This window comes from Myotis nattereri (assembly GCF_964212035.1).
Source record: "Myotis nattereri genome assembly, chromosome: 7".
In the NCBI taxonomy this organism is placed as follows: domain Eukaryota; kingdom Metazoa; phylum Chordata; class Mammalia; order Chiroptera; family Vespertilionidae; genus Myotis; species Myotis nattereri.
Genome location: NC_138082.1, coordinates 9,200,470 through 9,225,240, shown reverse-complemented (window position 1 = coordinate 9,225,240; position 24,771 = coordinate 9,200,470). Strand labels below are relative to the sequence as shown.

Sequence of the window (24,771 nt, the reverse complement as noted above, 5' to 3'; positions counted from 1 at the left end):
TTTAGTGTTTTCCGGAATGTATTGATCAAATATAAGATCTGTAGGCAAGATTTTATAAGGTTCTTAAAAGCTCAGCAGCCCGAGTGGGACTTGACGTGCACGTTCGCGTTGCCCGCTTGCCTTCCTTCCAGAGCCGTTGCTTCCTACTGTTCCCTTGTCAGAAGGAGAATAGACACCCACCTGTGCCTCGGGTCGGTTTCCTGCAGGCGAACTCACAGGGGATGCTTTGAGTAGTGATGTCACCTAGTTTATGTATTCTTGTTAAAAAAATATATATTTTATTGATTTTTTTACAGAGAGGAAAGGAGAGGGATAGAGAGTTAGAAACATCAATGAGAGAGAAACATCAATTCAACTGCCTCCTACACACTCCCTACTGGGGATGTACCCACAACCAAGGTACAGGCCCTTGACTGGGATCGAACCTGGGACCCTTGAGTCCACAGGCTGATGCTCTATCCACTGAGCCAAACCAGTAGGAGGTATTCTTAAGGGGGTCAATACTGCCCCCCAAGGGGGTGAAAAAACCTTTTCCTTTTTATGTATAAAGCTCTGATATACATACTGTACATAAAAAGATACATTGTCTGTGGTTTTAAAATTTCATGGAGAGATGATTACAGAAAAAATTTCTATTGCCCCTCTGAGAGGCAGCAATAAAGAGATTGAGAAACATTGGTTTTGATTCTGTAAGCTCTACCTCCCCAACCCTTGCCCACCCCCTCACCAGTACTTCCATAATCTTTTTTCCAAACTCCCCCCCCCCCCCCGCACCAGCCTGGCTTCCCCCTGCTCCACCTCTTCCTGGGAGTGTAAAAGGTGAAAAGAATTAATGGGCAGACTGACTTCAGATTAGCAGGTCAGAAGGGAAGCAGTCAATTTTCCGTTTGATTGCTGTTTACTCACTGGGGAGAACCCTATTTTATGTAGCATTTTTAGCTCCTGTAACTTGTTGTCCATTCAGATGCTGAGTTCGGTTCGTGGAGGGTGGGATATGTTCCTCAGACAGCCTTATTTGGTGCATCATGCAAAGGAGTACTTGACTAAAAGTAAGAAGAGATATGATCTAGTCCTGACTTAACTAAGTGATAGCTGTACTAAGTTGGGAAGGTATTTCAGCCTTTAACTCTACAAATGCTTTGGGAGAACAGAGATCCCAAGGCTGCCTGCTATGTATACCTCCCAGGGCTGTCGTCGGGATAAAGAGAAATGAAGTATGAAAGCACTTGCATAAATTGTGAAAAGAATGCAAAATAAGTAAGGTTATTCTTCACAGCTAAGCGTTCAAATTTTGTAGTCTAGATTGTGTGTGTGTGTGTGTGTGTGTGTGTGTGTGTGTGTATGAGCCTTAAACAGATTTGTGAATCAGAAAGTAATGTCTAGCGGGCTCGGTGGTTAGAGCATTGTCCCGTACACCAACAGGTTATGGGTTCAAATCCTGGTCAGGGCACATAGCTAAGTTTTGGGTTAGATTCCCTGGGCGTGTGTTTCTCTCTCTCTAAAATTAAATGAAAACAGCCCGGCAGTGTGGCTCAGAGGTTGAGTGTCAATCTATGAACCAGGAGATCACGGTTTGCTTCATGTGCTCGGGTTGCAGGCTTGATCCCCAGTAGGGGGCATGCAGGAGGCAGCTAATTAGTGGTCCTGTCTCATTGGTGTTTCTATATCTCCCTCTTCCTTTCTCTCTCTGAAATAAATAAAAACATATAAGAATATTTTAAAAATAAAATAAAAGCCGAAGCCGGTTTGGCTCAGTGGATGGAGCGTCGGCCTGTGGACTAGGGGGTCCCGGGTTCGATTCTGGTCAGGGGCATGTATCTGGGTTGCGGGCGCATCCCCAGTGGGAGGTGTGCAGGAGGCGGCTAGTCGATGTTTCTCTCTCATCGATGTTTCTGGCTCTCTGTCTCTCTCCCTTCCTGTCTGTGGAAGATCAATAAAATATATTTTTAAAAAATTAAATAAAAACATATATTCGGGTGAAGAAAAAAAAAGAAAAAAAATGATGTCTAGCAAGACGCTTTCCTACCGGCCAGCCAATATCTTAAGTCTTCTTATTCAGTGACTCTTCCCATACCTGGCTGAACTACATGGCATCTTCCCACCATTACATGACAATGCAGTCCTCAGTGACACAGCTGAGTGGAGTGGGTTAGTTTGAAAAAGCTCATGGAGCCGAAACCGGTTTGGCTCAGTGGGTAGAGCGTCGGCCTGCGGACTGAAAGGTCCCAGGTTCGATTCCGGTCAAGGGCATGTACCTGGGTTGCGGGCACATCCCCAGTGGGAGATGTGCAGGAGGCGCTGATCGATGTTTCTAACTCTCTATCTCTCTCCCTTCCTCTCTGTATAAAATCAATAAAATATATTTTTAAAAAAAAGAGTTAAAGAAAAAGCTCATGGAAAACACAGAGTAGATGATCAATAAATATTTTTTTAATGAATAAACGAGGTCAGATATTCTATGAAGTGCTCAAATCAGCCCATTGTATATAATGAACAGTCCACCAACAGCCAATCATTACATATTATTTGAAAAAGAAGGTGCATACCATTGTCCGTGCTGTCCACAAAATGCAGTTCTGGAAGCCCAAATGGAGATATGAAAACTGGATGGAATTCATCTTTGAATTTAATGCCGGGTCCTCAAGGAGAAAAGCATTTAAAGCAATTAGGAAAGGAAGTCAATGAGTGCTAATAGATGTTGCTTATGGATAATCAAGAGGGAAAATGGTGACAAAAAAGACATTTGCAAAAGAAAGCAACAAAGCATTCTAAAGGCAGAGGCATCCACTAGTAAAGATGAATTGCATTTATGAGGAGTTTAAAGAGAGACACAGTGTTTGGGTTACCTAAAGAACAGACTTTAAAACACCCACCCACTGCAGTGTTCCCCATGACAAGGGGGGCATTGGGGTACTTGGCTTTCAGCTCCAGGAGGTCGTTCAGGGCCACAGGGGTAATCCAGGCGGTCCTTTCCCCTTGAAACGTCAGCCTTCTCTTGCTTGGATCTTCCGCCATCCTCTGCAGAGAAGCAAAGCCCACAGGCTTTCAGGTAAGGCTGCTGGGCTGCATGCCGGGAGTATGTACACTGTCCTAGTGCCCGAACGGCCCGCTGGCCATTCTAGTTTTCTGATGAGACCTAAGTTCTAGGGAGCAGGAAAGGGTGGCTTTGTTTGAGACCAGATTTGTAAGTTTTGTGTGGGCACCACTGCGTTAAACATCATAATAGATGTCTGTCCGTCAATGCCTGCATATGGAGTAGAGCAGACTCTGTTTGTGAAGTCAGTGTGTGAAGAGGAGGCTGCATGGTGTGATGAGTGTCTAAAGGGCCTGGCTTCTCACTCTAGTTCTGTCCCAAGAGTGACTCAGAGGAGCCTCATCTTTGGGATTAGGGCTTTTTTTGTAGGATAAAAATTGTTTATAGGCAAAGTTATCCTTGAAAAACATCCCTTAAATCATCCACCAGGTATAGTGTATGTGGATGTTGTTATAATGTATATATGAACATGTATATATCTATATCAATATGTGTGCATATAATCTTTAAATATGAGGCGTGTCCAAGTTCTCACACTCTGAGGGATGTGCAGGGACTGAGACTCTGAGAAGCCGGTAGAATCATATCCCTCATCTCATGCTCTCTCCAGGACATAGTCGTAGAGTAGAATGATGGGCCTAGCACACTGTTTGTATTATCCGCTCTCTCTCCCACCTGAGTTGAAATCACAGAGGTTAACTGTAAGAATAACTTAATTCCATCATAATAAGTATCATTTGAATTTTACTGGGCCGGTTTTACAAAATGCCTTAAACGTATCTCATAGAGTAGGTGCGTGACATTGGGTATGTCACCTACAAGCTCTGAGCTCAGACCCTTCAATGAAGGGGGGTAGGATCAAAGCATCTCTGAGGTCCTGGAAGCCCCATGCCTCTAAACTATCTGCTTCAAATTATTTACAGTGGAGCTGAACAAGTTCCTGGAAAGGGGTTATTATAGTGGACACAATTCCAACTTCTACTGTCTAAAGCTCGGTAATTCCACAGGATAATACAAAAGGCTTATACCACATTATGTTATGAAATAAAAGTAAAGTGTCTTACTATCAGTTCGGGAGGGAATATAGGTTCCTGGGATGGATCCAAGGGCTGGAATTCGTCTTCATTATACAGTTTGGTACATATCTCGACAAAACAAAACAATATACAAGTGAAACTTCAGAGTAACTGGGAGATGCACAGGAGTCTCTAACTGTGGGACTTCAGAGTTAGGGCCTAACCCTCTGACACCTCAGACACTAAAGGTGGGTGCCAGGGTCCAGGGTGTCCCAAGTGGGATTCTCCCCACCTTCTGAGGACCATGACGGTGCCCCTGGCAGCTTTACTGAGCTCCGGACTGGCTCTTTGGGTGCCAGGAGTTGGGTTTTAAGCTTCTGTGCTGGGTCTCAAGTATTATTTACAGATATGTATTTGCCATGAGCATAAAGATGCACCACCACTACTTATGTCACCTGATGGGGGATGAGGGGATCGGTAAACCCAGATTAGCACAGAAAGTTACAACGCTTTTGACAGAGGACAGCCTTTTGTGGTGACTGGCCTCATGAAAGTCAGGGGCCTGCCCATTTGGGGGACTTTTGAAGGCTGTTTACGCCCTGAATTCACTGAAAAGAGTAGATAACGTGAATACATTTGGATTAATGTGGGTATTTTTCAGTCAAATCCAACTGCAGCGGAACACCAGATACTTACCTTTTCCTGCCGACTCACAGAAGACCCTTCTTCTTGATCCATGCAACATTTTCCCGATCCTTTCATCTGACAAACAGGTGATGCCTTCGGAAGGAACGCAGTTTACAACAAAATCATTGGTTGATTCTTTAAATTCTAACCCGAGTACCAGGCAGTGCCCAGGCCCCACAGGAGGAGGTCATAGAGTGTGTCCTTGCCCTCAAGGACTCTGTAATGGGTTGGGGTGGGGAACAAGGTATTCATTCACTGAACAGCTAGAGAAATGGCAGGAACACGCACCACGCTCATGATAGAGTCTTGTTAATGGCCTCACTCAAGTCTCAGGGCAGGATGGTGAGAGTTAGTGGAATGCTTGGTCAGCAGTTAAGGCTTCCCACTAAAAGCACGGTACATGGAGTGTAGCTGTAAGGTGGTAACTTAAAACAAAACAAAACAAAACAAAAAGGCTCTTTTTCCTTGTAAGGGTCAGACAGCGTGGATCTTTTTTTAAAACAAATATATTTTATTGATATTTTACAGAGAGGAAGGGAGAGGGATAGAGAGTTAGAAACATCGATGAGAGAGAAACATCAATTAGCTGCCTCCTGCACACCTTCTACTGAGGATGTGCCCGAAACCAAGGTACATGCCCTTGACCGGAATCGAACCTGGGACCCTTGAGTCCGCAGGCTGATGCTCTATCCACTGAGCCAAACCGGCCAGGGCAGCGTGGATCTTTAATGAACTCATGGGAAGGCAGACTGCCTTGAAGACCTGCTACACACACATCTAAAGAAATGGAACACCTGAGTTTATCTGCATGTTAGTGTAGCTATTCTGAATTATTTGGATAATTTAAGTCCCAGACCATTTGACCTTAATTTTCAGGACCTTTCGTGCAGAACCAAACGAGTGTCTTGGGGCTGAGTCCACTGGTCAGGGACTGCAACTCTCAGGTGAATCATTTCATTCCTGTCTGCCCTTGTCATGTACAGACACGGCCTGCGTCTGTGGCTGTTCACAGCTCACAAGTTTGCCTTCATACATGGAGACAAGGAGGCCTGGGTTCTAGCTCCTGCTTTAGCACATGCTAGCTGGGTTGAGTTTGTTAAGTTAGGAAAATGAAACATGTTCCAAAGAGGGTTGTTAGATTAAGTATGCAATAGGTGCGCACAGTTTTTGACACTGGGAAGAGCTAAAGTGGTGGCTTATATTTTTACTCAAGTCTCTGGGGAGGACTTGAATAAGGTAATTTCCTATGGAGTTAGGAATGGATTTGGATTTTGTGACAATGCTATGCACAATAAAAAAACTGACTGTAAATGTCTGAATGTGGGGACCCAGAATGAGTGAAACAAAATGCCCATCTTTCTATAGATTTCATCTCCAGGAAAATAATTACATAGCATTGGGTTGAATCATATGAAGTTGTTTTCATGGGTCAAGAATGGTGGAATATTGGCAATTGATATGGTTCAACTTATATAGTACTTTACTCAGGATTTAAAATAAGCTAGGCTGTAGTTTGTAAAAGCTTTTTGAATTCTTCATTACTGGCCTAAAAGTAGTTTCTTTTAAAAAATATTTAGAATTTGGAATTAACTTGTATACCTCGAGTTGTTTTGGTCAATCAAAATTTTATATAATTAATTTTTGCCATAAAAAATGGGTGCTGGAAAAACACCTCCCTGAGACCTCGTCAGAAGTATGTCTCCTCTTTAGGATCATAGGATACTGCGCTGGTCAGTTACTGCAACTCCATGCACTCATCATGTCTTTCCAGGCTCAGTCTTCTTAAGCCTCCTCTGTGTCTTCCCTTCCTGTTCATTAATTCTCTTTCATACATGTTCCTTCAAAGCTTACATACATGGCATAGAGGGTATACTGAGCTTTTAATAATTTTGCTTTTCAATAGATGCAAACTTTATTGAAGAAAATGAAATATAGATTAAGAAACAATTAAATCAGCTGAAAAAAATTTTAAACATATTCTTTATTTTAACTTACCACGCAGAAAGTATTTCCACTTTCTATAATTGGTCGGTATCCAGTACAGCGACACAAATTACCTGATTAAGAAGAGATCAATGTTTAGCAAATGATATAGAAATATACTGCATATTTGTACTTCATGTTTTCAGTGGAAAGTTATAATAGTACTTAAATTCTGTTTTGCTTCCCAAACCAGCAAAATCGCTCTTTGGAACAAAGATGTTCTTCAAAAATAGATCTTGTACCAGATTTTACAACATAGTCTCATAGTGGCCGCTATGTGAATTACAGGCATAGAATCTGGGAGGAAATAATTCATTGCTATAAAACAGTGTATATTAAAAAAAAAAAAAAAGCAAGAAAAACCACAATATATCTGATTTTTCCAAACTCTATATACTTCATTAGTGTGGGTTATTTCATTGAACAAAGATTATCAATTGTTCAAATCTATTCAGGTTTGGTTAAAATTATAATTGAAACCATAGGCCAAAGTTTTAGTACTTAGTGAGAAACTGAAAAATTTTGAGTAAAGAAGTTGTTGAGAGACAAGGAAAACTACTAGACTCTAGTAACTAGAGGATATTTCCATGTCAGTTACCATAAAATTTATGTTGAATTTTTACTTGGTTTTAGTCTACATCTTTTCATCATAAAACTGAATTTCTGTCTAGGTCTTTTTATTGAAAGGGACCAAGAGCTTTCTTATAATATTCAGAGATTTGCTCCTATAGCTTTCTCCTAAGAACTCGTGACCAGTTACTTTGAAACTAGGTATGTTTGTTACAGAAGACTACATTTGATAACATGACATGCTCTCTCTTTTTTTTTTGTAGAAAATTGTGTTTGTTCACTTAAACCTGACAGCTATTTGTTATAGAAAATTTAATTCATCACTAAGCTTATTCTGATAAGTAATTGCATTCTATGACCTCTTTGATCTTATAATGAACCCAACCAGAACATAAAACTATAAAGTATCTGAAAGCCTATTCTCTTTGTATAATTAATATAATAGAATTCATGAATGATCCTAACAGATTAATTTAAAAATAAACAACAAAATCTTGTTCTTCCATACTACCCAGATTTCCACTTTTAGAAAAGATTCTATTGAAAGTGTTATAAACAGCCCATCTGAATGGCTTTGCAGAAGGACAATGGGCTCTATTAAGGGAGAAAGTTTTGTGATAAAACCAATATAGCCCCAATTCTTGGCCTCTTGAATGACAAATTGAAGGCAGCACTTCCTGGAAAGGACTTGGGTAAAGAGAGGTAGTAAAGAGGAAGCCCAAAGCTGTGCCACAACTTCTCTCCATGGCTGAGACCTCCTTCTCTAGTTACTTGGCCAATTCTTATCTCAGGTCTTGCCTGCAGAAGGCCAGGAAGGCTCACCTCCAAGAGCTTCCATTATTTGCTCAGGGGTCGGCTCTGGGTGGTTCCTCAGCAGCGTGTAGATGGACATCGCCATCCCTGGGCTGCAGAAGCCACACTGTGTGCCATGGCACTTGGCAAGTCTTTCCTGGGAGGAAAGGGTACATTATTTATGCATTAAAACTTTGGTTTCCTTATCCTGGACAGGAAATAAAAGAGAGTGAGAAATAACAATTTACTTCATCCACTCTATACAAAGAATCTATGCCATGAAGATGTAGATGGGAGACATGACTCTGGGTTCCTCTGTGTGACTTTGTCCCATGTGTCACTTGCATGGTGTTCAACCAACTGCTCAACATTTTTCAAGCAGCACGCCCCCTGAGATGAAAGCCACATAGTTCAACTATGGCTAAACTTAAAGGACAGATATTTGATAATATTTTAATAATTATATATGTTATTAGGTGGGTACTAGACTTATTGGGGAGAAGTCAACATAATATTTACTTACTTCATCATCTTGGGGGGAACTTTGGAAGTTAAATAAATGTCTAACCAGTATGCTGTACACCTGAAACTGATATACTATTGAATATCAAGTGTAATTGAAAAAAATAATTATGTTAATGCAACAATGGCATATGTAACCATTAAAAAAAAAGGACAGACATTGTTCTAAAGCTAAAGGGAGATGTGGCTGTGTGGTTTCAGATGTGGCATATCAACTGGCTGTAAATGTGGTGGTCAATCTTAACAACATGGTTTCTGGGGCAAAAAGCCCTGATTTGTAGTTTCTACCAATTTTAGTTGTGCAAATATTTCCAATTGTGCTGGTGTCAGGCTTCCAGTGTGATGTCATTGAATGTGGATCTGGGGAGAGATGTATAGTGGCATACCATTCTATGGCATTTCCACCAAGTAGATATAATAGACAAATAATCTTAAGGGTATAGACAACAGTAAAATGTAGTAAAATAATTAGCAGATGATGAGTGATGATATTTATTAAGTTTTTTTTATCATTACTTATTTAATTTTAAGTTTGTATAGTTTCATTGTTAATAATGGCTGTGTTTAAAGAATGGCTCACAAAATTCCCCCAAATTTAACAATCAGCTCTCACAAGCCAATATGAGGCTATTCCAGGGCACTACTGAACAAATCTAGCATATTGAGAGAGACCTCTGGTCAAGATGGTGAAGTAGGTAAATGCTGTGCTTGGCTTCTCCCATGACCCCATCAAAATGACAATCAAATTATACAACAACCATCACTGAAAACCACTGGAGACTAGCTGAATGGAATTCCTACAACTAAGGGTTTAAAGAAGAGGCCACATAGGGACTGGAAGGAGAGGCAAAGACACAAAACAGGCTGATCCCACACCCACCTTTGATGGTTAAGAACAGGGTGGGGTACCTCGGCTGTGGAGGGAGCAACGGATCCCAGCCTCATATCCAGAGCACCAGTTGCCAGGAAAAGGAGTCCTTACAATACTTGGCTGTGAAAATCAGCAGGGCTTCTGTCTGAGTGAGACGGAGAAAGCTGGAGACCCAGGCATCCTCTGAAAGTGCCTGAGCACAGATTTACTTACCCACAAACATTTGCCCCAAGTTCCAGCAAAGGGACAGCAGCTTGAAAAATGCCAGGGACATAAGGGCACCTGAATCATCTGGCTTCAGGTGAGGGCTGGAAGGGCGGTTCTCTCTTGGACAGAAACCCCAGAATGCATACCATTGTTCCTTGGTTGAGCTCTCCCCCCACATAGCCATCTGGTAGACACCATTGTTCCTATGTTCAGATACGCGAACTCTAGACAAGTAGCATCTGGCCCCAGCATGCCTCAGACCTCTGGCACAAGTGGCAGCTGGCCTCGGTTTGCAGCCTAGCCTTTCCCTGGCACCTCCAGGTCCAGCACAGGTGGCAACCATCTGCAGATCACTTTGTAGCTTCTACCTGGTGGCCTTGGGCCAGGCACAGCAAGTGACTTGGTCTGCACCAGAGAGCCTCCCAAGAGGTCCCAGAACCATCATTCCTGGTTTTAGATCACACCGGAACATCAACCAATTAGCTACACAAACAACAGACCCAAAGGGTGGCCAGTGCAGGCACTAGAATCTTGCTAAAGCAAAACCACTCCATGGAATCAGCCCCTGAAAAACAGCTTGTCTGCTGTAGTCACAGACACTCCTCCCAGCCAGTTAACTTGGGGTCAATTTGTCCCACTGACATTGCCACAGCAACAAAAGCTCAACTATAATAGGAGGGCACATACAACCCACTCGGGTGATGAAGGAGAATGCCTCGCTGGGACCCACAGGACACCTAACTCTGCCAAGACCAGGAGGTGTAACAGATTCACCTACAACAGAAACAAACACAAAGAATCAGCCAAAATGGCTGGGGAAACAAAGAAAAATGTCCCAAAATGTAAGAATGGGACAAAACTTCAGAAAAAGAGCTCAACAAATGGAGACAAGTAATCTACCAGATGCAGAGCTTAAAACACTGGTTATAATGATGTTCTATGAACTTAGGGGAAGAGTGGATGAATTTAGTGAGAACTTCAACAAAGAGATAAGAAACATAAGAATGGCAATCAGAAATAATAAAAAAAGAATCAGTTAAAAATACAATTACTGAAATGAAGACTGCATTTATAACATGACATGCTAATTTGAAAAAATATATGCAGCCCTATGTTCATTGCACCAATATTTACAATAGCCAAGATATGGAAACAATGCGAGTGTCCATCAATGAACTAGTGCATAAAAAATTGTACAGAATCAATATATGCAAAGTAGGAAGATAGTGGCCTTAAGTAAACGCCTACACTCATTGTCTCCCACAACCACATCAAAATTACAACTAAAATACAGAATAACTATTATCCAGAACCGCTGGAAAGCTGGATGAATTGAAGTCCTACAACTAGAGAAGTAAAGAAGAAAGCACACTGAGACTGGTAGGAGGTGCAGAGGCGCAGAAGGAGCTGGTCTGGCACCCACATGGGCCACCTTTTTAATCGTCTCTGCAGAGGCCGCCCAGAGGAGCAAGGGGTCCCAGCCCCACACCAGTCCCCCAGCCCAGGATTCCAGAGTTGGGAAGAGAAATTCCTACAGGCAGTAAAAATTACAGGCTGTAAAAACCAGTGCGGATTGGGGCTCAGTGACACTGAGGATTCTGGAGACCCAGCTGATCCTCTTAAAAGGCCAGCACCACAAACTGAACTTACAAGGTCTTGCTTCCTCTGAGCTCCAGCACCAGGGCGAGGCTCTGGGGAACACAGACACATACCAGGAGGACCTGGATTGTCTGGTATCAGGACAGGAACTCAGGATGGCTTTCTCCCATATGGAGGTGCTGCAGGGATCATTGTTCCTATGCTAGGACCTCTGAGTCAGGACTGATGGCAGCCATTTCTGTTTGCTCCACCCTGGTGATTCCCTAAGACCCTGCCTTATTCAATTTACAACCCCACTCAAGCTGCAAGCAGGAGCTTTTGCATATGAATGGCCTGTCTTTGCTCAGTTAAAATCTCAAAGAAGCTGCAGCTGGGTCAGGAAGCCCCAAACCTATTAATAAAAGTCCCAAAACCTGGCACCAGCACCAGCCTGCCTTGCTCCACAGCAGGGCCTTGTCTGGGCACTTCCAAATCTGATACAAAGAGGAGAAATCTGCAGATCTCTCTGTAGCTCCTGCTGGGTGGCCCCAGGCAGTGGCTGACTTTTCACCTCCCTGGAGACCCAAGACCCAGTGTACCCAGTGGTCAGTGTCAGCTTATACCAGATTACAGCTCTACACATCCATAAGCAACACACTCAAGGGCAGATTCAGTGAGCACCAAAGCCCCACTGCAGCGAGTTCTGCTCTATAGGGGTGTCTTCTGAACAGCAACTCTGCCACTGCAGTTGCAGCTGATCCTCACAGCCAATTGACCTGGAGGTCAATTCCTCCCAGTGACACCAACATCAATCAAGTCTCAATTACAATGAAACTGCACACTGATATCCCAGCTCAGGTGACTGGAGAGGCTGAGCCACTGGGCCCTATAGAACACTTGCTACACAAGGACACTCTACCAACTCAAGGAGACATAGCAGCTCTACCCAATACATAGAAACAAACACAGGGAAACAGCCAAAATGTGGAGACAAAGAAAGATGTCACAAATGAAAGACATGGAAGAAACAAACTACTGGATATAAAGTTCAAAACCATGGTTATAAGGTTACTCAAGAATCTTCTAGAAACCTCCAAGGTACTTAGTGAGACTTTCAAGGATCTTAATGAGAATGCAAAAAAAAAAAAAAAAAATGGAAAAGGATCTTTATAGGGAGTAAAAATCCTTTATAATAAAAGTCTAATATGCTAAGTAAAAAAAAAAAAAAAAGGAAAACGACCAGTCAGAAATTAAGCATACACTGACTGAAATAAAGAATAATATACAGGGATTCAACAGTAGAGTAGAGAAATCTGAGAATCAAACCAACAATTTGAAATATGAGGAAGCAAAAAACACTCAACAAGAAGAGCAAAAAGAAAAAAGAATCCAAAAATATAAAGATAATGTAAGGAGCCTGTGGGACAACTTCAAGCATACTAACATTCACATTATGGGTGTGCTAGAAGAAGAGAGAAAGCAAGATATTGAAAACCTACTTGAAAAAATAACAACAGAAAACTTCCCCTACCTGGTGAAAGAAATAGACTGACAAGTCCAGGAAGCACAGAGAGTACCAGACAAGGAGAACCCAAAGAGGACCACTACAAGACACATCATCATTAAAATGCCAAGGGCTAAAGACAAAGAGAGAATTTTAAAACAGCAAGAAAAAAACAGTTAGTTACCTACAAGGGAACGTCCATATGACTGTCAGCTGATTTTACAACAGAAACTATGCAGGCCAGAGGGAGTGGCAAGAAATATTCATAGTGATGAATAGCAAGGACCTACAACCAAGTTACTCTACCCAGCAAAGCTGTCATTTAAAATTGAAGGTCAGATAAAGAGCTTCACAGACAAGAAAAAGCTAAAGGAGTTCATCACCATCAAAGCAGTATTATATGAAATGTTGAAGGGTGTTCTTTAGGAAGAGGAAGAAGAAGAAAAAGAAAAAGAAAAAGATAAAAAATATGAACAAGAAAATGGCAACAAATGCATACCTATCAACAATTGAATTTAAAAATCAAAATAAATGAATAAGAAATCTAATGAACAGAATAAACTGGTGAATAAAATAGAATCAGAGGCATGAAAATGGAACAGACTGACGATTCTCAGAGGGAAGGGGAGTGGGGGGATAGGAAGTGATTAAACAAAGATCTTACATGCATACATCCATCACCTATGGACACAGACAATAGGATGGCGAAGGCCTGTGGCAGATGGGAACCAGGTGGAGGGGGCGGGGGCGGGGGAAAGAGGGGCTTCTGTAATAATCTCAGCAATAAAGATTTAAAATTTTTTAAAAGGCCGTGGTACAGTGGAATATTACTTGGCCTTAAAAAAAGATACAATCTTACCATTTGGACAACAGATGAACATAGAGGGTATTATGCTAAGTGAAATAAGTCAGACAGAGAAAGACAAATACCATAGGTTCTCACTTCTATGTGAAATCTAAAGGACAAAATAAACACACAAACAAAACAGAAGCTGACTCATGAATACAGAGAACAAACTGATAGTTGCCAGATGGCAGCGGGGGTTGGGGGACTGGGTGAAATGGGGAAGGAATTAAGAAGTACAAACTGGCAGATACAAAATGGTCATGGGGATGTAAAGTACATCATAGGGAATATAGTCAATAATATTATAATAACTGTATGGTGCCAGCTGGTACCAGACTTACCAGGGGGATCACTTCATAAGTTATATTAATGCCAAACCACTATGTTTTACACCTGAAACTAATGTAGTATTGATTGTCAAGTGTGATTTTGAAAGATGACTGGAGAGAAAGAAATCTGATAGGCTGCAGCACTAGGTGCTTCCATGACTGTTAAGGTGATGAGTCAGGTATGAGGTAGGATCTTAATAAGATCAAAAAGTCATTAAGATAATGGTTGAAAGACATGCGCTATAATCAAATACCCATCAGTGGTAACCACTGTCAGAGGACCCTCTTAGCCTCTATGCTCCAAGCACAGTTTCTGAAGGGAAAGAAAGTCAAGGGAAAATATGGCTATTTACAATTTTCTTTCTATACACTGCTTTTAAAACAACTTCTGCAGCAGTTCCTATGCTACTATATGAAAACAGCATTGCGATTTCTTCAAAAAGTCCTGTAAACTTTAGTAAACACCTTGTCATTTTAGCTGTGTTTTATTGCCACCTGGCCGCTCAGTTTCTCCTGAGACATTTGGTGAGTGTGGGGAGTATTTGTACACAAATTAGCCTCTCATTCAGAGTTCAGTATTTTGAATGTGGTAGACAACCAGTTATCTTCTATAAACTTCTGATTTTCTGTCTCATTTTCTTTTCTCATAAGACTGAACTGTCCTTGTTTTAGTTTAGGGCAAAGATGGGGCTGAGAAGCTAAGTAAGATGTATTAAAATTAATGAAGAAATCTTAGTTTATACACCAGTCTTTGAAAAAACACCTAGCTATGAAGCATGGAATCTAATAAAGTTCAAATTTAAAAACACAAAGTATTTCACAGCTGGTGACCTATTTAGAGTACATGGGACTATGTGGGGTACCTATACCAACACCTGGTCCCAATCAGAGTACACTCTTACCTGCACGGGGTGAATCCTGGTTTTGATGCTTCCTATACCTTCTACCGTGGTGACAGCAACCCCATACAGAGAACAGATGGGCACCAGGCACGCGGTAACTGGATAATGACTGTGATAGAATTGTGTAAAGAGAACACCTGGGAATCATAGGGATGGGTAGCATAATTCAGGGACTAATGTTGGTCCAGGAGAATCACGAAACTGTATTTCCGTGAGAATACAGAGAACTCTAGATATAAAACCATAAATTTCTGGAAGTGTTCAAGAAAGAACCTACATGTGGCTGGTGTAGGATATTAAAAAGAAATGGAAAAATAGAATAAGGAAGCGTTTTGTGTAGGGCCTCCCAGAGACCCTCAATTCTCTATTTTCCCCCCCTCATTCTAGGGAAAAGAAAACTTTGTACTAATTATAAGATGATATATTAACTTATATAAACCACCATGGGTTAGTTAAGTCTAGTGATTCCCAGCTATGCAAAGCTTTTAAAAATACAAATATTCTGGTTGCACACTAGCCCAATTAAATATAATCTGATGGGAAGAAAGTCCATGGGAAAGATCTGGAACTTAGGAAGCTGCAGGGAGAGCAGGCCCAGAGCTGTGTGAGTGCCATAGGCACCTGTGGAGAGGAGAGGAGTGAATATGGACAGCAGTGGGAGGCTCCACATCCTTCCCAGATGTACCCAAGCATGGCCCTGGCCAACATAAAGGATACCGGATCTTCTTGGTCTTGGGGTCATATCTTGACACCATGACAGTGCAGGAGCCACAGCCTCCACTCCCACAGCCGTACTTGGTGCCTGTGAGGTGGACTGGAAAGAAGCAAGTCAAGGAAAAGAGGGGCCCAGGCCCCCTTGCTTTTATTGTTTAAATATGTTTTTATTGATTCTAAAGAGAGGAAGGGAGAGGGAGAGAGAGATAAAAGCGTCAACAATGAGGGAAAATAGTTGATCCTATTGCACGCCCTCTACGGGGGACTGAGCCTGAAACCCAGGCATGTGCACTGACTGGGAATCGAACCATAACCTCCTGGTTCATGGGTCAACACTCAACCACTGAGCCACCCAGGCTGGGCCCCTGTGCTTTTTACACTCTTTTTCCTCAGATGCCGACAAGTAACATGTTCCCGTGAGTTCCTTGCTCAGAGTTCCACTTTTGCATGGAAAGGAGCTCATTGATAAAAGTGAGAAGGAGTTTTCTTTCTTTCTCAAATGCATTTCTAAATGCAAATTTTTTCATATTTTGGAAGATATTGAGATGGCACTCCCAAAGGGACTAGGGCTACACTTTGCAACTCAACACATAGCCATTTCTACAGCGCACCATCTGGATAGTCCCACTACGTGGGGTACATGAAGGCTACAGAGAGCCTCATGCCTGTTAGATCAGGGTGTGTGTCCAAATGAGGAAGGGAAAAGCCTGTTAAATCCAGAGTTGTGGACAATGGACTCTGGACTCAAGTTCCATTATTGCTGTGGAGGTGGTGAGTATGCAAAACTTAGAAAAATCCCCCTGGGAAACTTGCCTTTCTCAGACTCAGCAATGCAATGCTTTTACCTTCTTAAGGAGGAGGGACTATTAATTTAATAACCATGGTTCCTGAGCTAGTCATGTCAACAATCACTGTGTACTTTTCCTCTGTCAAACATTTGCATATTTCCACAGAGGGAGAACAAATAACTTACGTAACCCCCCTGCGTTACGTTCTGTAAGAATCTGCTAGAATTGGCTTGGGACCTTTTCTGGTTGAGGTTTAAGAAGGATTTCATGGGTGGAGATCATACGTGGCTTGGGTAGAGGTAGAGACTAACTTCATCTTAGAGGCGGCTGCACAAAGAGATGTAATTCTGGGCTGGGTCATACACCCCTGGAGTGAAACAGCTTTGTGATGCATGTGTTAACATTGCCTTGAGTGAAAAAGCAAAAAGTTGGTGCAACCAGCTGCTTTGTCCTTCGGTCACCAAACAGCTAGTTTGATGCTTCCTTCTTCCACCCCCACCAGAGGTGCCTGCCTCAAACAGTTCCTTCCATATGCTGTCAGTTCATCCTAAAGCTCATCATTAAGTAGGTTGCCAGGTGAAAAACAGGGGGTGGGCAAAAGCAGGCCTACAGTGGTGAGTACATGAAACACAGAGTTTATTCTTGTATCATTATTTATTAATTATTGTATGATTTTCCTCTAGCCAATATATCTGCCCCTATCCCACTCATTATTCCAGGAAAACAAACACACAAAAGCAAACAACAGGCCAAATCCTCCCTCACTGGCTCTGCCATCTCCCATTTACGCAGCGTCAGAATCTCACTGTTGGTCAGCACACCCTACCACTTCCCTTTGTATCACTTCTAAATTCACTACAGACTTCTCTGGGCTTTCTCTAGACCTCCTAAATGAAGAAATTCATCTGTATTAGGAGCAAGCTGAAAATGCACGGACTCCCAAGGAAACATGGCCGGAAGCCGCTCTAGGCAGAATTACCCCAGCCTCCCATTCCCATCTCTCCAGTGTCCTCTTCTGTTCATTCTTCCTGGTGCCTAATGACATAAAGAAGTCATTCTAAGTAAATGTGTTTCACCTGAGACTTCCAGGCCCCAACCTCTGATTACAGAGCCAATATTTCTGGGATGGAGGCAGAGGCCTATTATTTTAAAAATATGTTTTTATTGATTTTTAGAGAGAGAGGAAAGGAGAGGGAGAGAGAACAAGAAACATCAGTGATGAAAATCATTCATCAGCTGCCTCCTGCACGCCCCCTATTGGGGATTGCGCCCCCAAATGGGCATGTACCCTGACCGGGAATCTACAGGTGACCTCGTGGCTCCTGGGTAGATGCTCAACCACTGAGACACACCCACTGGGCCACAGGCTTATTTTTAACTTGTTTCTCAAGTGGGTGATTTGCATGAATATTCATGGATAAGCACAAATACTGGATTTTCTGCCAGAATCAGCACCCCATGTGCCTACATTAGCACTGGCCTACTGCACTTTTCACAGGACTCCCATGGCTCCTTCCAAGGCCCTGTACCTACTTTACATTGCTAATTTTATATTTTTTCCCTGAAGGCAGGTCTCCAATATTATAAAAACTTCAGGCTCCCACAAAACCCCAATTTGCTGCTGCCTTGGGGCCTGACTTAGGTCTCATTGCCAGAATGGGACTCAGTCACACAAGAAACCAAACGTGGGGGAGCCATTCCATCTTTCTTTCACTATTTCACTCCTTCCCAAGGTCACAGCCTCCCACGGCGTCATCCCGTTCATCCCAGCGGCCCAGCCCACATCTGCTGGGGTGAGTTCTTGGATCTCTTGCTTGTCTTCTCTCTCCACACCTCCTGGCCTGGTTCAAAGCAACCTAATCTGCAAGGCCAGGTAATGCACCAGGAGAGTGAATGGCCCACAGCTACTTGGGGCGAGGAGAGTGTGCCATTTTAAGGCTGCTTGATCTCTGTGAGACCCTGGCTGTAGCACAGAACAGGAAAATGCGATGTGTTCACTGTCCCACCACGGAAGCCCTAACACTTCCTGCCATTCTTGCAGCTCACAAATTTGACCAAGCACCAGGGGCAAGATGGAAGACACAGCCTCTGCCCTCAGCCTAGTTAGGGAGGCAGCCAGTGAAGGGGTGACAGCAAGTGTCATAGGGCACTAACGTCGGGGTTGGGAGGGAAGGAAGAGACAAGGGTTGAATAGGAGTTTGCTGGGCAAATGGAAGGCTTGGGGTGTGGGGTGGTGGTGATAGTCCAGTCACCTGTATAGTTCCTGGAATACGAGTGGAATAGGGACAGATTATATTGACGAGAGGAGTAAAATGAGTGGGTGGAAAACTATATTGCAAGGAGTTCAATAGAAAAGGTGGACCCTAACCGGTTTGACTCAGTGGATAGAGCATTGGCCTGCAGACTCAAGGGCCCCAGGTTCAATTCCGGTCAAGGGCATGTACCTGGGTTGAGGGCACATCCCCAGTAGGGAGTGTGCAGGAGGCAGCTGATTGATATTTCTCTCTTAGAAATGTTTCTAACTCTCTATCCCTCTCCCTTCTTCTCTGTGAAAAATCAATAAAAAATATATTTAAAAAAATCTCCTTTAAAAAAAAGAAAAAGAAAAGGTGGCATCCGGCACACATCATTTTTTAGATAACTTTGGCAAGGGAAGAACAGGGAGAAATAAAGTCGTGTATTGGGGTGTGTTTGTTGGGAGGCAGACAGACATGTATAGGGCCATCATCATGCCCTCGTGCTACCCCCTTTATAGTTGCCCCCCAGACCAAGAAATGCTTTTTGAATCTTTATGGAAGTTCTACTGGAGGCCTGGGAGGAGTGAGAGGTGAAGGAAGCTCTAGATCCAGGTGGAGATCTGGGAGGGCATCAGCCAGACTTTGGAATTTTGAAATGTTTATAAAACCTTGTTTTCTTCAATAAGGTTTACGAAAAGGCATACGCGACAAGTCAATGAAATGTGCTTGTGGGAAACCATTGTCAGGGACATGCTGCACTGAGCAATTGACCGGGCGTTTTCACCTTCACACGCCTGAACATGAAGCCGCCATCCGGGTGACCATGGGCCTCAGGAGTCATGAAATTATTTTCCAAAGCTGTTCCCAGTGGACCCTCGTGGTTCCCTGGGTGTGTGCTCAGATGAAAAATACAACAAATAAAGTACACATCTGTCACTTCTGGATGCGTTCTCTGAACTCCATCTAGACGCTACAAATTGGACACCAGGTTACTGACCTAGAACAAACACAAGGCGACTTTCTTCAGAAGTCTTAACATGCTCACTGTTTCCCGCCCAATCCAGACGGATTACAGCGACACATAAGGATACGGACTTTCCTCAGGTAGAACAGCAGGTTCATTTCAGGATCGGCGCTCTTCTCTACGACCTACGGTGTGGAACGAGAGGAGGACTTTAGGGAGAGAACACCAGAACGTGTGGCACGTCCACCTGCTGTTTAGGGGCATGTTTCTGACAGGTGATGACGTCCAAAGACTAAACAACAGCAAAGGAAACACAATACTTGGAACCAGAATTTTGAAAAAATGTTGGAGCATTATTTTAATGTCTCTGGATTTTGTAATACATATGACAAGTATAAATTCTGGGTTGTTTTTCCTTAGAGTTATTTAGGGTAATGGATACACAGGTTCCAAAATTGATCAAGTTACCTAGTGGCTACAGAAAGCCACAGAACAGGTTAGCTGGAGAAGATTTTCTAAGGGAGTCATAAGATCACAAGGGAGTGTCTTTAGGGGAGACACCCCTGTCTTCTCCATCCTTCCCCAGTGAAATGCAGGTGCCACCAGGTTAAGGAAGAGCAGGAGGGAGCATCAATCTCTGTTCTGTCTCTCACATTGCATTCCAGGCTGTTACTGCCAATAGGTCAAAGCTGACACATGCGATGAAAGCTGTCTGCCCTCCCTGCCCAAGCAGCTCCCTGGATGGTTACAGTAGCACTGAGCAATACAAAAAAGAGGACGTTATTCTACTAAAAGTATTTGTATTTTTATCATCCCAGGAAAAACAACAACAAACCACATTATTTTTAATAAATGCCTCGTATTTCCAAGCTTTCTTCTGTGTCCTCAGAGGATCTGAAGAGCCAGAGAGAAGATCAGCACCCATTATAATATGGGAGGATCAAGGCCCAAACCAAGTAGGAGAAAACAAGATTAGATGTTGGGAACTTAATGAAAGGATGCTAACTGCAACTCTGACATCTCAAATACATAGCACTCCCAGCCATTTAAAATAAATATTTCAGCCCTGCCATAGTGGCTCAGTGGTTGAGTATTGACCTGTGAACCAGGAGGTCACGGTTCCATTCTGGTCAGGGCACATGCCTGGGTTGTAGGCCCCATCCCCAGTAGGGGGAGTGCAGGAAGCAGCCAATCAATGATTTTCTCTCATCATTAATGTTTCTCTCTCTCTCTCTCTCTCTCTCTCTCTCTCTCTCTCTCTCTCTCTCTCTCCCCTTCTTCTCTGAAATCAATAAGAATATATTTAAATAATAAATAAATATTTCCATAATCATATGAAAAATTCTGGTCATACCATAAGTTGCACTCATAAAATTGTACTCATACCTTCTGTTTCCTCTGGTACTTTAGAGACACATAGGAAATGATTTCTTCTTACTAAGTATATGAGTAAAGGAGCAACTTTACCAAGATCTAGATATAAGCAAGGGAGAACTGCAATGAAAGAACATTTTACACCCATCAGATTAACACACTTTAGCAAGTTTGATTGAATCAAGTCTTGGCACATCATAGATTAGCAAGTCATATATTTATATTGGCAAGAAGGCAGCCTTTGTCATGCAATGAACTGTGGGAAAATGTAACTTGTGCAGGATTTCTGGAAAGCCACCTGGCAGGACCTGAGACATTGGCATGCCTTAATTTCACTTAGAGATTTTCCTGCCAGTGTTGGTAAGGAAATAACGGTAGGGTGTTCACTGTTAGTAGTGGGGAATTGGAAGCATCCCATATGTCTATCACTGGGGGACTGGATAAGCAGAATGTTCACAGCCTGGAGAACTCTACATGCAGAAATAATGAGCCAGGTGTTCAAAGGGCAACATGGATAGATCTCTTTTGAGTCACAAAAGAAATAGACGGAGGTGTATACATCCTGTGAAGTAAATCATAATTTCACTTGGGTAACGTAAGAATATAAATACACTCATGCAAAAGCCAAACACTGTACAGTTGAATCTCGAACAATGTGGGATTAGGGGACTGATCCCCCTGCACAGTTGAAAATTCATATATAACTTCTGACTCCTCCAAAACTTAACTATTAATAGGCTACTGTTGACTAGAAGCCTTACCAATAACATAAGCAGTCAATTAACACATAGTTTGTATGTTATATATACACTAGAGGCCTGGCGTATATATGAAATACTTGTGGGGGGTGCGGGGGGGTTCCCTCAGCCCAGGCTGCAACATCCCCAATCTGGGACCCCTCAGGGGATGTCCGACTGCCAGTTTAGGCCCAATCAACTGGCAGTCGGACATCCCCCTCACAGTCCTGGATTGCTGGCTCCTAATTGCTCACCTGCCTGCCTGCCTGGTTGCCCTTAACTGCCCCTCCCCCCTGCTGGCCTGATTACCCCTCACTGCCTCTGTGTGCTGGCCTGATCGCCCCTAACTGCCCCCCCCCCCCACATGCTGGCCTGGTCAGCCCTAAGTGCCCCCTGCTGCTGGCCAGGTTGCCCCCAACTGCCCCCTCCCTGCTGGCCTGGTCACCCCTTACTGCCTCCCCCCTGTTGGCCTGGTAACCACTTACTGCCCCCCCGCCAGCCTGGTCACCTGCAACTGCCCCCTCTGCTAGCCTGGTCGCCCCTAACTACCACCCCTGCTAGCCTGGTTGCCCCAACTGCACCCCCACCAGCCTGGTCACCCCTAACTGCCCCCCTGCTGGCCTGGTCACCTCTTACTGCCCCCCCCCCCCCGCCGGCCAGGTTGCCCCCAACTACACCCCTCTGCCAGCCTGGTCACCCCCAACTGCCTCCCCTGCCAGCCTGGTAACCCCATGCAGCCTGATTGTTCAGTCATTTGGTTGTCCCTCACTAACCCCCCTGCCGGCCTGGTTGTAGGCAGCCATCTTGTGAAGGCATGAGGGTTAATTTGCATATTACCTCTTTATTATATAGGATATATATTTCTATTGTATTCTAACAATAAAGTAAGCTAGAGAAAATGTGATTAAGAAAATCATAAGGACAATACATTGGGGGAAAAAAGGACATATAGGTGGACCAGCGCAGTTCAAACCTGTATTGTTCAAGGATCAACTGCATATATTTTAAGGATACGTCTATCTTTCTAAATGACTATATTGAAAGTATATGACAAGGATGTATGTTTATAATGAACAAGAGTGAATGCATCTGGGAAAAGGAAATAAAGAGAAGATAAGAAATAAAAAGAAAATAATATAAAGCAAATGAAGAGCCTTGTCCAGACTGTGATGAAGATGTGCCATTGGTGAAGGAATGTGCTTTGCTCAACTCTGTGTCCCTGGGTCTAAAGGGAAGAAGACCAATCACAAAAATAACAGCAAACCCAATTTCTTCAAAGAGTTGTATATATTTTCCCCCTTTTATTTGCCATCTACTACTTGTCTTAGAAATTTGTAAGACAGAGAAAGGGAAAAATACCAAACTATCAGCTATGAATTCAAAAGCTTGGGAGACCTGGAGAGGGAATACTCATTCTAATGTGTTATTAAAGAATAAATGGTTTTATTTACCAGCAAAGGCAAAGCAACAAAGCCCCGTTTTCCTTGAACTCAAAAAAGTTCTTAGCTTTTGAATTCCTGTGAATTGTCCACTCAGCAATTATTCTTCTGACATGCCAGTTGGCTTCAGGTCATGCAAGATCCTGACCAATTGGTAAGCAGTATTGCTAAACCCAGATTTTTTCTTGGTTCTTTGCTTTCTCTTTCACTCTTTGTTCTTTAGTTCATGGGTTTCCTAAAAATGTTGTTTCCCTGCTATTTGACAGGCAACACTCCAAGAATGTTTGCCATGATTAAAGCTGTGTCTCCCCTTTTAGGGAAGAACATCAGTAATGCAGCACAACGAGGCGTGGGAAGCAAAATCATTAACACCAAATGACTTTTCAAAACAATTTTCTGTTTTAATATTTTATAAGTTTTTTCCCACCTAATTGTCCCAAAGCACCTCAAACATTTTATTTATTCATTTTGCTCATTCAAGTACAGGCCTGAGGACAACGGAGATTCGAGTTGCCGCACCTCTTCCCCAGTGGACACAGCAGCCTCCCTGCCCCGTGGCTCAGGAGAGCTGCTTCAGTTTCTGGGCTAATTGACCAGCTGAGTGTATGTATGAAGGCAAAACAAAACCATTCTTTGCTATTAGCATCCTTAATGTCATATGTACCTTCTGTTGCAATAACATCGGTGAACTCCAGTAGAGCTCATCTAGTTTTTCATAACCTGGGTCAGAATTCACTCCCATTGTAATCCAACAAATACAAACAGGAGCTCCTTACTGTCCAAAAGAAAAGTTCAGAGCAAGCAAAAGCCCCCATGCTTTCATAATTTTGCACTAAACCTTGAATGAATGACCCATGCTCAAGTTCAGACCAGTACATATGACTTGACAAAGACAGAAGGCAGAGGTTAATTAAGGAGTGGTATCATAGTGAAAAAAAAGTAGCTTGGCTTTGTCTCTGGTGTGAAAAAATTCATATTAATCATTGTGTAAACTTACCTTTCTTCCATTCACAAAGAAAATCAGCTCATCAGAACTTGGGAGAGAAGGCATCGTGCCAGAAAGCAGGGCCCCAGGAGGAGGTTTTTCTTCCAGTAGAGCAGGTCAGAGAGCCAACACCCGGATGCCTATCCGTATTGGAAAAGCCCAAGCTTCAGCAGGTGATTTATAGCCACACATCAGCAGACAGGAGCACCAACCAGGGCTGTCTGCCCGCCCTGTCTGCAAGCACTTCAAAGGGCTCTTGGCAGCATCCTGTCTCCTCCTTTGCCAGGAGTGAGCCAACTCAGCATCCTTGCCCGTCCCCTTTGAAGCCCAGAATGGCTTTGTAGGGAAATGTGTTGAAAGCCGGGGACTAATAAATAAAAATCGAGTTTTGCCTGACTGGCGTGGCTCAGTGGTTGAGCATCGACCTTTGATTCCGGAGGTCATGGTTCGATTCCCAATTAGGGCACATGCCCGGGTTGTGGGCTTGATCGCCAGTGTGGGGCGTGCAGGAGGCAGCTAATCAGTGATTCTCATCATTGATGTTTCTATCTCACTTTCCCTCTTCCTTCCTCTCTTATAAAATCAATAAAAATATATTTTTTAAAATATCAAGTTTTAAATAGGCTATTGTTATTTTTAAACTAACCAAACCATCAATCAATAAAATAGTATACTATTAAAACTCATGAAA

At 43.0% G+C, this 24,771-nt stretch overlaps 1 protein-coding gene across 1 annotated transcript in view; it reads right to left on the bottom strand.

Moving 5' to 3' along the window:
- Nucleotides 1-24,146, bottom strand: part of LOC308522654 (aldehyde oxidase 4-like) — a gene marked incomplete at both ends in the record, with an annotated part of 68,760 nt that extends 44,614 nt beyond the window's left edge. The window contains 10 exons of the mRNA XM_081096138.1: nucleotides 2,547-2,639; nucleotides 2,874-3,018; nucleotides 4,099-4,179; nucleotides 4,747-4,830; nucleotides 6,733-6,794; nucleotides 8,113-8,239; nucleotides 14,843-14,951; nucleotides 15,560-15,656; nucleotides 19,673-19,730; nucleotides 24,093-24,146. Coding sequence (XP_080952264.1) covers nucleotides 2,547-2,639; nucleotides 2,874-3,018; nucleotides 4,099-4,179; nucleotides 4,747-4,830; nucleotides 6,733-6,794; nucleotides 8,113-8,239; nucleotides 14,843-14,951; nucleotides 15,560-15,656; nucleotides 19,673-19,730; nucleotides 24,093-24,146 — 910 coding nt within the window. The remainder of the gene's footprint in view (nucleotides 1-2,546; nucleotides 2,640-2,873; nucleotides 3,019-4,098; nucleotides 4,180-4,746; nucleotides 4,831-6,732; nucleotides 6,795-8,112; nucleotides 8,240-14,842; nucleotides 14,952-15,559; nucleotides 15,657-19,672; nucleotides 19,731-24,092) is intronic.
- Nucleotides 24,147-24,771: the final 625 nt, after the last annotated feature.